The sequence below is a fragment of the Thunnus albacares genome, chromosome 19, assembly GCF_914725855.1.
Source record: "Thunnus albacares chromosome 19, fThuAlb1.1, whole genome shotgun sequence".
In the NCBI taxonomy this organism is placed as follows: Eukaryota; Metazoa; Chordata; class Actinopteri; order Scombriformes; family Scombridae; genus Thunnus; species Thunnus albacares.
Genome location: NC_058124.1, coordinates 5,206,166 through 5,217,253, shown reverse-complemented (window position 1 = coordinate 5,217,253; position 11,088 = coordinate 5,206,166). Strand labels below are relative to the sequence as shown.

Sequence of the window (11,088 nt, the reverse complement as noted above, 5' to 3'; positions counted from 1 at the left end):
TGGAGTAGAAAGTACAATATTTCCCTCTGAAATGTAGTGAAGTGGAAGTATAAAGTAGCATCAGATGGAAATACTCAAGTAAAGTGCAAGTACCTCAGAATTGTACTTAAGTACAGTGCAGTACTGTACTTAGTTACTTTCCACCACTAGAAATGATTATCTAGATTCCCCAAACTGTCAAAATTTTAGTGACAGTGCTCCTGAGGTTTAGCTGTACTAACAACTTCCACAACTGTTGACCAATCAGAAGCAATGGTAAGCGTTCTGAGCTGGTTCCAGGAATCATTATATTTCCAGGCGCACACAGCACAAATAATTAATGTGTTTAAATTAAAAACCTCACAAGTAAGTTGACTTACACGTTGGTCTTAGAAGACGTCATGAGTCAGAGTGCAAACTAGCTGTGTAATGCAGCTTGCTAATGCTCTGAGTATTTTGAGCCCCATTAAGTCTAATGAGCAGTGATGAAATTTAATTTGGAAGTTATCACATGGGAAGCAGGCTGGCCCGTTCTATTGTGAGTCAGACAGGAGGAATGTGGGAGAGAGTCCAACAGCGCCATAATTCAGCTGATTCAGGGTTTTTAGTGAGTAACTGAGCCGTGCAGCAGGGACTAGTACACACCGCCACACAGTAAGAGAGGAGCCAGACTACAGAGCCAGCCTGGACAGTCAATAAATCTGATATCTGCAAGCGAGGTGAACATTATGAGCTCTGAGGTTTGCACCAGAGGAAGTAGAAAACCAATTCTGCTCATGACATGAGAAAATAATCAAGGCATTCCTCCAGCTTAACAGTATGTGTTTACCTGAAATAAATGTTCCTTCATCACCACTTGGTGGCAGCAGAAAGATATATTTCACTTGGGCTAGATCCATCTGAGAGCAAGTGGGGTCTTATATTCAACAATGTCTTATTGAAAAATGGTTTGTGGAATATTGCCAACAGTGCAACTATAGGAAGAAACTGTGGAACTTAAATGAAGCCTTTATAGAAAATGGTTGTTGCAACAGCAAGTGCTAACAGAATATATAACAGAGTCTAATATAAATATATCTATATCTATATATATATATAGATCTGGGGGAAATTAAACATAAAGAATATATATCTGTAAAAAGGTGAAAATGAAATTTATTGTATATTGTACAAAAGTTTGGTATCACAATGTTGATGGATCTTTTTGTTTGTTTGTTCCCATAAGTTAGATGCAAAAGAGCACATACATAGCTGAGAGAAAAAAAACATTCATTTGGTGTTAACTCTCTTTAACAGAAAGGGCTTTATTAGTATGTTTTATATTTTTATACACATTTGAATAGCATAAAATATGACTGATATCCAAAATATTTTTAAGTGATTCACATTGAAGCACTGGTTTTCAAACAGTGTGCGGTCCAGCATTACATACTTTATATGGCACAAAGTAGATCTAAATACAATGGGGGACTATAACTCACAAATGAAAGAAAAAAATGTACAGTGAAGTGAAAATGTTTAGCCCATGATCATTTATATAACCTATACGCCTCTATAATGATAACAGTACACATTATTCATCAGCTCTTATCATCCATCAGTGCAAGGTTATTTGATTATCTACAGTATATCATCCACGTCCTTTAGTGACTCATGTCAGCACAACATCCATTTCTTTTACTGGTTCTGTTTAAAGGGAATGGGAAAAGGAAAAGAATTGTCAAACTCAACACAGAGGAGCCTGATATCCTGACTTTTAGTCCCTAATATGGGTCAAGCTCCAAAAACTAGCCTGACTCTGCTCAAGAGTAAAAAAAAGTCTGCCTACCAGCACCTCTAAAGCTCACTTTTTAGCACATTATATGTTGTTTGTTTAATTTGTACAAAAACCAAAGTGCAAAAGTGACAAGTTGCTGTTGGGGGTACTGGCTGGGCTATTTCTTGGCCAGGACAACAGACTTGCTGGAGTCTTGTCGTCACTGTGAGGTTACCAAGCAACCAGCAGAGACTTGGGAAGTCACTGTAACCAGGGTCTTAGCATCCCTCCCATGGATCTGCCCAGCAGCACTTCAAGCCCTCTTCCTCAAAACAAACAAACTAAAAAAAAGACGAGGGTGGAACGTCAAAGGATGGAACTGGATTACCAACTGAGTGAGCACCTAGATCATCTAGTCCAGTCTTAACCAGGGCTTCACACAGTGTCACCTACAGTGGGCAGAGTCCCTCCCACCTCTATGCTCAGCCATCCTTGGCCTGTACACTGGCAGGCTCAGCTCCATGGCATGATAGTTCTGGAGATGGATCTGCCCTTAGGGATAAATGCACCTTCACAGTCTTGAAACACAGAGGTTGAAGCCTGTTTCCTCATCCAAGTCTCATGTATTTACCTCAAAGTGGGAGCCCACACTAGTGCTTCAAGGTGCTCTATTGAGAGGGACCCTGGGCTCCTGCTGCCCCACAAGACTGAGGGTCATCTCCACATACAACACTTTCCCCTGACGCAGCCTTTGTTGGTGGAAGGATGTTGCAGTTAATACATGGGTCAGACAGGGCTTTCCTAAAGTGACCCGCACCCAGACAGTACAACTCATTGCCTTGGGCTCCAGCATCAATGTCAACAGAAATAGGGAGCCAGGTTAGGAAATGTGAGCTAGAACTGTGAATGGGCCACAGGACATGTATCAGAACATCCAGCGGACCTATTTCACAAACGCAAACAAGACAAACAACTAACCCCAAGTGGGCAGCCAGCCAGGCACGTAGCCAACAGGCCACACACATGACTTTGTTGATACAAGATCTCCACCTGCATGGAGTGCAAAGGGACATTCTGTTTACTGCCGCTGGCAGTCAGGGAGGGATGAAACAGAACATCAGTTTCCTACAGTGACTGAGGTTACAGCTGCCACTGTGACATCCTTTTCTTTTATTGGTTCTGTTCAATGGATCCTTGACACATATAGTGAGGTACATTTTTATGATGGCAGGTCACCTAACTGGTCAGATGTAGCATGAAAGGAACATTGTTATTTACTCAGCCAGCTAAGAAAATATCTTCCATTACAGTGGACATGCTTCCTTTGTATCTAGTCCTCACTCAGTGTCTTGGCCAACAGGCAGTTTTTACATGTTGACTCAGTGCAATAAGGCACAGATTTACTTAGTGCTAATAGCTAGTCTGAGATTACAAATTATACAACATTGCAGTATCAAGTGTATCTGTACAGTATGTAAATAACAGCTGAGGCCCTGCTGAGAGGAACACTGTTTAACTGGTTGCTACGGAGACCAATTAACCATTGAGAGACATCCATAGACAAACAGCCATTCAGATTTGGCATGCTGTCTGTTTTGCATCAGAGCATTGTCCTGGTACACAATTCTTCTCCCATCAAAAAGATTACAGAACCTGCATTAACAAAGATATCCTTCACAAACAGAACAAATTCAGTTTTTAAAATGTCATGATGTAAATGGTTTTTTTCTTTCTTTTTTTATGGATGCAATGATACCGTACATTTTAATGCTAATAACCTTTACAATCAATATCATGTCATCTCTTTCTCCAGCACTTGGAGCAGCTGTTTTGCTGACAGTGGAAGGGAAATACAAAAAAAATCTACTGTATGTCTAAAAAGCATGCAATAACAACAAAAAAACAGACAAAAACCTGTGGGTTACACATGATGTCAAGAAAAGTGCATTAAGAGAAAGAAATCTGCAGCAGTTTCATAACAATAACAGGCACAATAAGGTAGACATCCCAGTTTCTTTTCCCAGTTGGAGTTTCAGTTAATCAAACATTACTCAGAGGCAGAGTGTAACATTAGATCAGACACTGTAGGTGAGGTTTAACTTTTACTTGTGACTGTTATCACTGAAAATATAGTTTGCTCTATTATACTGTATTCTATCAGCCTGGAGGTAGGCTACATGAATATTATATTTTAAAGATAACAATGAAGATAACATTGCAGCACGCTGTTCCTTGCACAGTGTGCAAAGGTCAACATGCCTGGTACCTCAAAGTCATTTTCAGTTAAGTGTGATATTTTGTAGCTGATCATAGTAGCAGTGACGAAGGTATTTGACACAGTGGACAACAAGACATCAGCAGATAGGATGCTGTTAAACAAAAAGAAAAAAATATATATACATATATATATGTTTCTGCCTCCAATAAATGTTTCTTCAACTCAATCCCACTGTCTTTGCATCTTGGTCAGTAGTAGACATTATTATCTCCCAAAGACAAACATTATCATGGTACCTTTATATTTAATTACACCCATGTAACACCCACACTCACTTTTCCCTTATGACTCAAAAGGCACAAACAAGATTTCCAACAAGACACATTGCAGTGATCGCTGACAACCTAATATACATAACACACAACAGTCAACACATACTGTACTGCATGTCTAAAGTGATACATATTCATAGAATTATAAAATTAAGACTTTCATTATATATTAAATCCCTTATAGAAATACTCAGCATTCTTAAAGGTGCAATATACAACATTAGATAAAGTTGTTGTCACCAAACAACTATATCTAGTGTCAGCAAATAGTTGTTTTCTGACACTGGCTGTCAGCAAACAACTATTTGCAATGTAAAGATATAGTGGAGTAATATCATCCAGAGCAGAGAATGAAGTCACACTCCCTCTGTGTGTGTTGTTATCTGAGCTTCTCTGTTCTTTGTTTTGGAAGCCGGTATAGCTGTGCGTGCATATCAGTGCATGTGAGTCTCTCCCTGTCCTCCTTGCGTCCGTCTTCAACATGGCAGCCAGGTCACAAAGTTTCCCATATTACAGCAAAACAGTAAATATGTTTCTGAAAAAATTTGAGGCAGAAATAGGCAACGCAGTAAGAGAATCTTTATACATATTTGATCAGGACTGCCTAGTTTGACAGTTTGATCTGAGTTTCGTGAGCCGTGTGTTCAGATGCTGCTTTCTTTTTTTCCTCAACATTATTGAGTAAACTATGTATGCATTTGTTTTGGTCTGAGATGCTGGTGCTGTAGTGCGACATCTAGTGGGGCTAAATGTTGTATAATTGCACCTTTAAATAGTGTAAAAGCACTACATTTAGTTCAATCTAAAAGAGCTGTGAAATTGGACTTGCGCTACTACAACAACAACAAAATAAAAGGGTTTTCAGGCTAGCAATGAAAAATATATCATGTCTTTCAAACCTATAAAAACATGAAAATGGCAACTTGAATCCAAAGGCTTTAGCTTCTGAAGAACCAACACATTCTGTCATCATCTGATGATGTTTAGGCATCAGAAAAGTCAAAGTCACATTTGAAAATACAACTGCAATAGAAGGCAATACCCAATCAGCTCTCAACGCACAACGACAAAGGCCCTGCAAGGTACTGCAATGCAAAATGGTAGATTGTTTTCATGATACTGTATCATATTGTGTGAACCTCAATTATGAAGAACATTTTTGCTGAAGGAGAAATGTTGCCAGTCTTCTACAAGCTGTCATCAGTGTTATCACCTTTAAACCATTTCAATGATTATGATTTTTAAAAAATCAAAAATTTGCTTGGGTGAAATATGTCAACATAGTTTTAGCATAACTGCAAAACCTAAACCAAAAATCCCAACAACCTTATAATTAAACAACTCCAACCGCACATCATCTATTTTTATCAGTAACAGCAGTGACACCTATAAATGACAAAATACTGTCAGCAGTGATATATAAGTTCTGATAGTCTGATTTTGATTATATTAATGTGCTTTTCAGCTGATACATTCATTCTGATGCTATGAATTGTTCCAAAGATTCTAAATACATATGAGCATCAAAATACTAATATCAAATATCCTTATGTATGCCTCTTGTAATCTGCCACGTACTGTTATGAAATGTTCACATTTCAGTGGTCGTATACATAATACTAAATAATTAGTTCCCTTTCTATCACAGCAGTAAGTCTGGAGGGAAAGGCACGTGGTTCCTGCAGCATCGTGTCTATCATTTGGACTTGGGTTTGAGACCTAGCACGTGTTTAGCTTTCCTCAGCATGAAGGCAACAATTAGTGCACATACAACCAGAGTGACCCCATACAGTCCCACAAAGACAGCGGCCTCACCACTCCTATGCAGACGTGAGTACAGCTTTCTACGGCCCACGTAGTCGAGGTGCGAGGCGTTGATCTGACACAGGGTGCAGCAGGATAGGAAAATATGGAACATCTGATGACTCTGTCCCACAAAATCGCACCGTCCAGGGAAGCAGCGCTCTAGCAGGGGGAAGGAGAAGAAGAAGGCACAGCTGAGAAAGAAGGCTACCTGGCCAAAGTGGTAGATAATTGCTGGGTCATTGCTGGCTGTAGACCAGGATAAGAGTCTGTGAGCCACAGGGCTGCTGTCCCAGATATAGGCGAGGGCTGAGGGCACCACCTGGCCCACCTTGCGCACCCACGTCGGTAGGCTGTGGTTACGGTATTTGCCGTAGCAGCATCCCAGGCATGACAGACCGCTGAGGATTGTGGCAGTAGGCATGAAGATCCCATGCACGTGTCTGTGCAAGCTCTCATCCACAGCATAATAAAAGTGAACGACAGCACTGCCGTACTGATACTGCGCCACCCCAACATAGTCCAGATAGAAGAAGGTATAGTGATACAGCTCAGACTTGCCACCCAGTAGGTGAGCTGCTACACTGAATGCCGAGTAGGTCAAGGAGGACATGATGAGGATCAACAGTGGCCACGAATGAGCATCGCCAATAAAGTCCACCGTCTCAGAAAGTTGGCGCAATTTAACCAGAAAAACTAAAAATGCCAGCAGGTGCGTCCAGATGTTGATGGTCTCATTGTGGCGCTGGAACAAGGACAGGAGGTAGTAGCGCCAGTTTTGGTGGAGCGGTCGGTAGCCGGTGCAGACGTAGCGCTCCCTGAAGTAGTAGGGAACGTCAGTGTCTCTCACGGTGCCGGGCATGGAGGGCGCCGCCTTAGTCAGCATCTGGGGAACCTGCCTGATCTGCTGCAGGCTGATGAACACTCGCCCGATTCTCTCCATTACAATCGTCGTCATAACTGTCAGTAGCTGACTGATGCACACTGGATGGTTCCTGCAGAGAGGATTTTAAGAGTTAAAATTGACAAAAATTATGACAAAAAATTTTGTTGTGTTGTATCATCAGTAATCAGCATTTGTGATTTTTTTTTAAAAAATTCGTTTCATATTAAGAAGTGATGAAATGATATCCAAATGTGTTGGTGCTCATAAATGCTACAAAACCACTAACACACTTTAAATTTCACAGCAGCCATACACACTGGCTGTGACTACAGAGTGAGTGGGCCCACCCAGTGCTGAGGCTGGCAGTAAAGGTTGTGGGGATGGGTGCAGGTTGGGCTCTGAAAAAAAACTTTGCTCATTAACAGCAGTTGGCATGTATTGGGTAAAAGATAAGGCTAGTCTATCTCAAAACAATTCTCACATACCCATATATACATTAAAACAGGTTTTGGTTGCTGGCATTGTTCCTACTTTCCATAGTGGCTGTGAAGAAATCCCTTCTGAACACGTTCCAATGTAAGTGATGGGTGATAAGGTCCACAGTCCTTGTTCTGTGGGAACATGCCTTCTTAAGTTCAGCCACAGCTAGTATGAGGCTTCAGCAGTCTGAGATAGTCAAATTAAGTGGCTATTTACCAAAGTTACCATCTTTTTGATACAATGTTCCCTATTTGCATTTCCCTAGACAGTGTTTCCTTGATGAGCTGTGGTGGAAGGACAGTAACACAAAGAGGGAATTACATACCAAAAACACTAACTTACACCCACTGCTAACTCAGACTGGTGAAGCCTTTGTGAATCAGCAAATTTTTAAATCAAGCAGCAACTAGTCTCGATGACAATCAACTGCTGCCAATACATTTTTCCCTGGTAGAGGCAGGCCTAACTTAAAGCCGTTAGCCAATCCAACACTTTGTTCAAGAGTGACATATCTTGGCTGCTACTGGAAACATAAAAACTGATGTGGATATTAATTACAGGATGAATCCTAATGTTTTTGGTGACCCTCTGACCTTTACTATAGCACCACCAGACCATAATTCCATTTGAACACAAGAAATATCAAAATCTAATAAGCAGATTGTCAAGAAATTCACTGAACACATTCATATTTCCAGAATGGACAGAGGTTTAACCAACTGAGACTTGATAGAGTAACCAGTGTAACCAGTGCTTATCAACCTAGCTGGACCAAATGTCTGGGTAGGACATCACCTCATGTCCAGTTTAGAAAGTGTTTTTCTCATTCAAAGGTCTAACAAAAGTAACTGTGTACATAACCTTATTTTATCAGTTTAAAATATTTCACTACAATAGAGCCTAAACAAAGCAAATGTGGCTATTAACAAAATGAGCAAAATGGGAACATCCTTAGAAGAGGTGAATAGAGTAGCCAAACACTGTACAGCAGGCCTTACTTCCTATGTAAGTAACAATTACTAAGGTAGAATAATTCAGGGCTTAATACTGTTTGGCATGCATCTTAGCACTGTGGCTTGGGTCACAGTGCTAAGATAAATAGGGAGTAGTTAAAGATTTAGTTTATTTGTGTACAGTTTAATAATCACAGTGTAGACAGACTGTCTGTTAGCTCAGTGTCGGTGCAGTAATCTGATTTACTGCCCCCAAGCCAGAGATCACCACCTGAGCTGGAGTCTGAGTTATGCTCTGTTAGCATGCACAGCTACTGCTGTTTGAAAGTGATACTCCCATCGAAGACAATGTTTAAAAAGCATAGCTGAAGTTGAGTCATGGCACCTGATTTAAAAAGCCAAAGCAGAGCAGGGATCAGCAGATCTTCACGCACTCTAAACACACAAAACATGTACTAAATACATAAATGCAAACAATAGTTACAGCACTCCCCATAAAATAACAAATGGCTGCTTTTACATTTCTGTTTGAGTATGAATTTAACTAACAAGATTCATTGGTGATCTTTGGTACAGCTGTGGAAGGCAGAAGACAGGAAGCTAGTCTGGGTGTAATCAACAGGATAGTGTTATTTAGCTTTGATGTCTGCTTTGGTTTTATCAGAAATTCTAGAGGCGGACCTGAGAACTGCATTACAGAAGGATTCAATGAAGGAAGAAAAGCTACTAAAATTTAAGGATACATTCACAATTTTTAGAGTGTGGCTTAAAACAACAGTTAGATGTCCATATGAATAGTGAAAGACGTTTTCCTCGCTGTAATCATTCCTCCTGTTCATACCGGCTATTAAAAGATCCCCCTCAACTTGCAAATGCAAAAATGCATTTAAAAGTGTATCTGAAGCTTATATGAGGCTTCAGCAGTCTGAGTTAATCATATCAAGTGCATATCTGCTACATTTTGTCTTTTTTGCATAAAATTCCCTCTTTGTGTTTCCTCGAACAGTGTTTCCCTGTTGAGGAAGTATAGAAATAAAAAGAGGGACTTAAATTAGACTTACATTACTTACACTTTCACTGTGAGTGCATTATGAAGGGATCTTCTAGTGGCCAGTATGAACAGGAGGAATGATCATAGCAAGAAAAGAAAAACCTGTTTCAATACTCACTGCGCACCTGATTTGATTTAAGACAAACTTGAAAAATTGTGAACTCGTCTTTTAAAATATTTGGTGCTGTATTTACTGCTGTACTGTCCACTTTGAATATTGTACTAATACATGAAACATGAAAAATAGAAATGCATGTATAATTTAATACAAATGTCACTGCTGTGAATACCAATTACTTTATTAATGTTCAGTTTACTATTGTTTAGTTGTTTGTGAGTTGACTCACTTACATGGCAGTATTTGAGATTGTACTTTGTTGTAGTGAAAAGGTGGATCTGATAGTGTAGTTCATACATTTATAAAAATTACCATGAATCTGATTTGACACAGTGTAAATAACAATTAACATTACAATATTTATATTACAACTGTTTCATGTATTGTTTCACAAACGGTCGCATTTAATTTATTCACAGTTTACTACGCAATTGTTGTGAAGTGTGATTGTGCGTCTTCAGGTGAGTTTTGGCGACATTTACTCCCATTCCGCCTCTAAATAGGTGTTTTTAATGTATTTCCTACTGTTTTTTCACATTATTTAATTTCATGTTTTACCAGCAGTAGTATAAGTTGCAGTGTTGTGGCAAGCAAACAGGAATGAGGGATTTTTTTTAAGTTGAACGTGACATGAAGACAAATTTTCCCCCTCCTTAATTAGTGCCCCTTTAAGCCCTTTAGGGGAAAAAAATCTGTATTATTTATTAGTGCCCGCCCCTGGGAACGTGCTGTTGTGTGTCGAATATCAAACACCATCAAACGGGCTTCTTCTGGATTCAGATTCCCTCTTCATCTGTAAGCTGCTGTGAAGGTCTGAGACTTTAGAAAAGTTCTGCTACAGCCTGAAACAAAGGCCTTACTCATCCCGGTGCGCATCACTTTCTCATGTCAGCTACTGTTGCTAAAAGCGGATACATTAACGATGTCAGTCTCACCTTGTCGTGATTGCTCGTTTCCTTCACTTTCCGCTGCTGAGATGACCTCTTCCACTCCCTCCGCCCGCCGACACAAATATTCAACAGATGAATCGTTGCTCTGCTGTGAGAAGGCAGAGTCAAGCTACTCGACGTCAGGAGCACATAACCGGAAAAAGAGTGATTCAGCCAAAAATAAAGCATAATTCTCTGACTTGGTTTAGTTAGAAATAAAGCTACAGACGAGACAAAACTGGCCTGATGGACATGTGAACCATCCCATAAATAATACACTGACATATTTATCAATTCAAATATAATATAAATCAGAACTAGTGCAAAGAACAGGCTTATTATTATTATTATTATTATTATTACATTTTGATACAGTGCAGGTTGACAGCAGATACATGCAGATGTGGATAAAATGCAGATGTAGATTGAATTTGTTCAAATGTACTTAACAAAATTTGTGTTTTGATTTCCTAACTCTAGCTTATATAAACTTAGTATTGGCAGGTATACAGATTGGCTTGGCCAGTACACAGAAGGTCTGTAGGCATGTAGACGTGTTGTGTCACCCTATCAAATATATTCA

General features: G+C 39.7%; 1 protein-coding gene across 1 annotated transcript; it reads right to left on the bottom strand.

The window, feature by feature from the left end:
- Nucleotides 1–1,265: 1,265 nt before the first annotated feature.
- paqr7a (progestin and adipoQ receptor family member VII, a) lies at nt 1,266–10,628 on the bottom strand. The gene is made up of 2 exons (XM_044336491.1): nt 10,512–10,628; nt 1,266–7,083 (listed from the first exon to the last, which is right to left on the bottom strand). The coding sequence occupies exon 2, from the start codon at nt 7,044–7,046 to the stop codon at nt 5,982–5,984; it is 1,065 nt and encodes a 354-aa protein (XP_044192426.1). The 5' UTR covers nt 7,047–7,083; nt 10,512–10,628; the 3' UTR covers nt 1,266–5,981.
- Nucleotides 10,629–11,088: the final 460 nt, after the last annotated feature.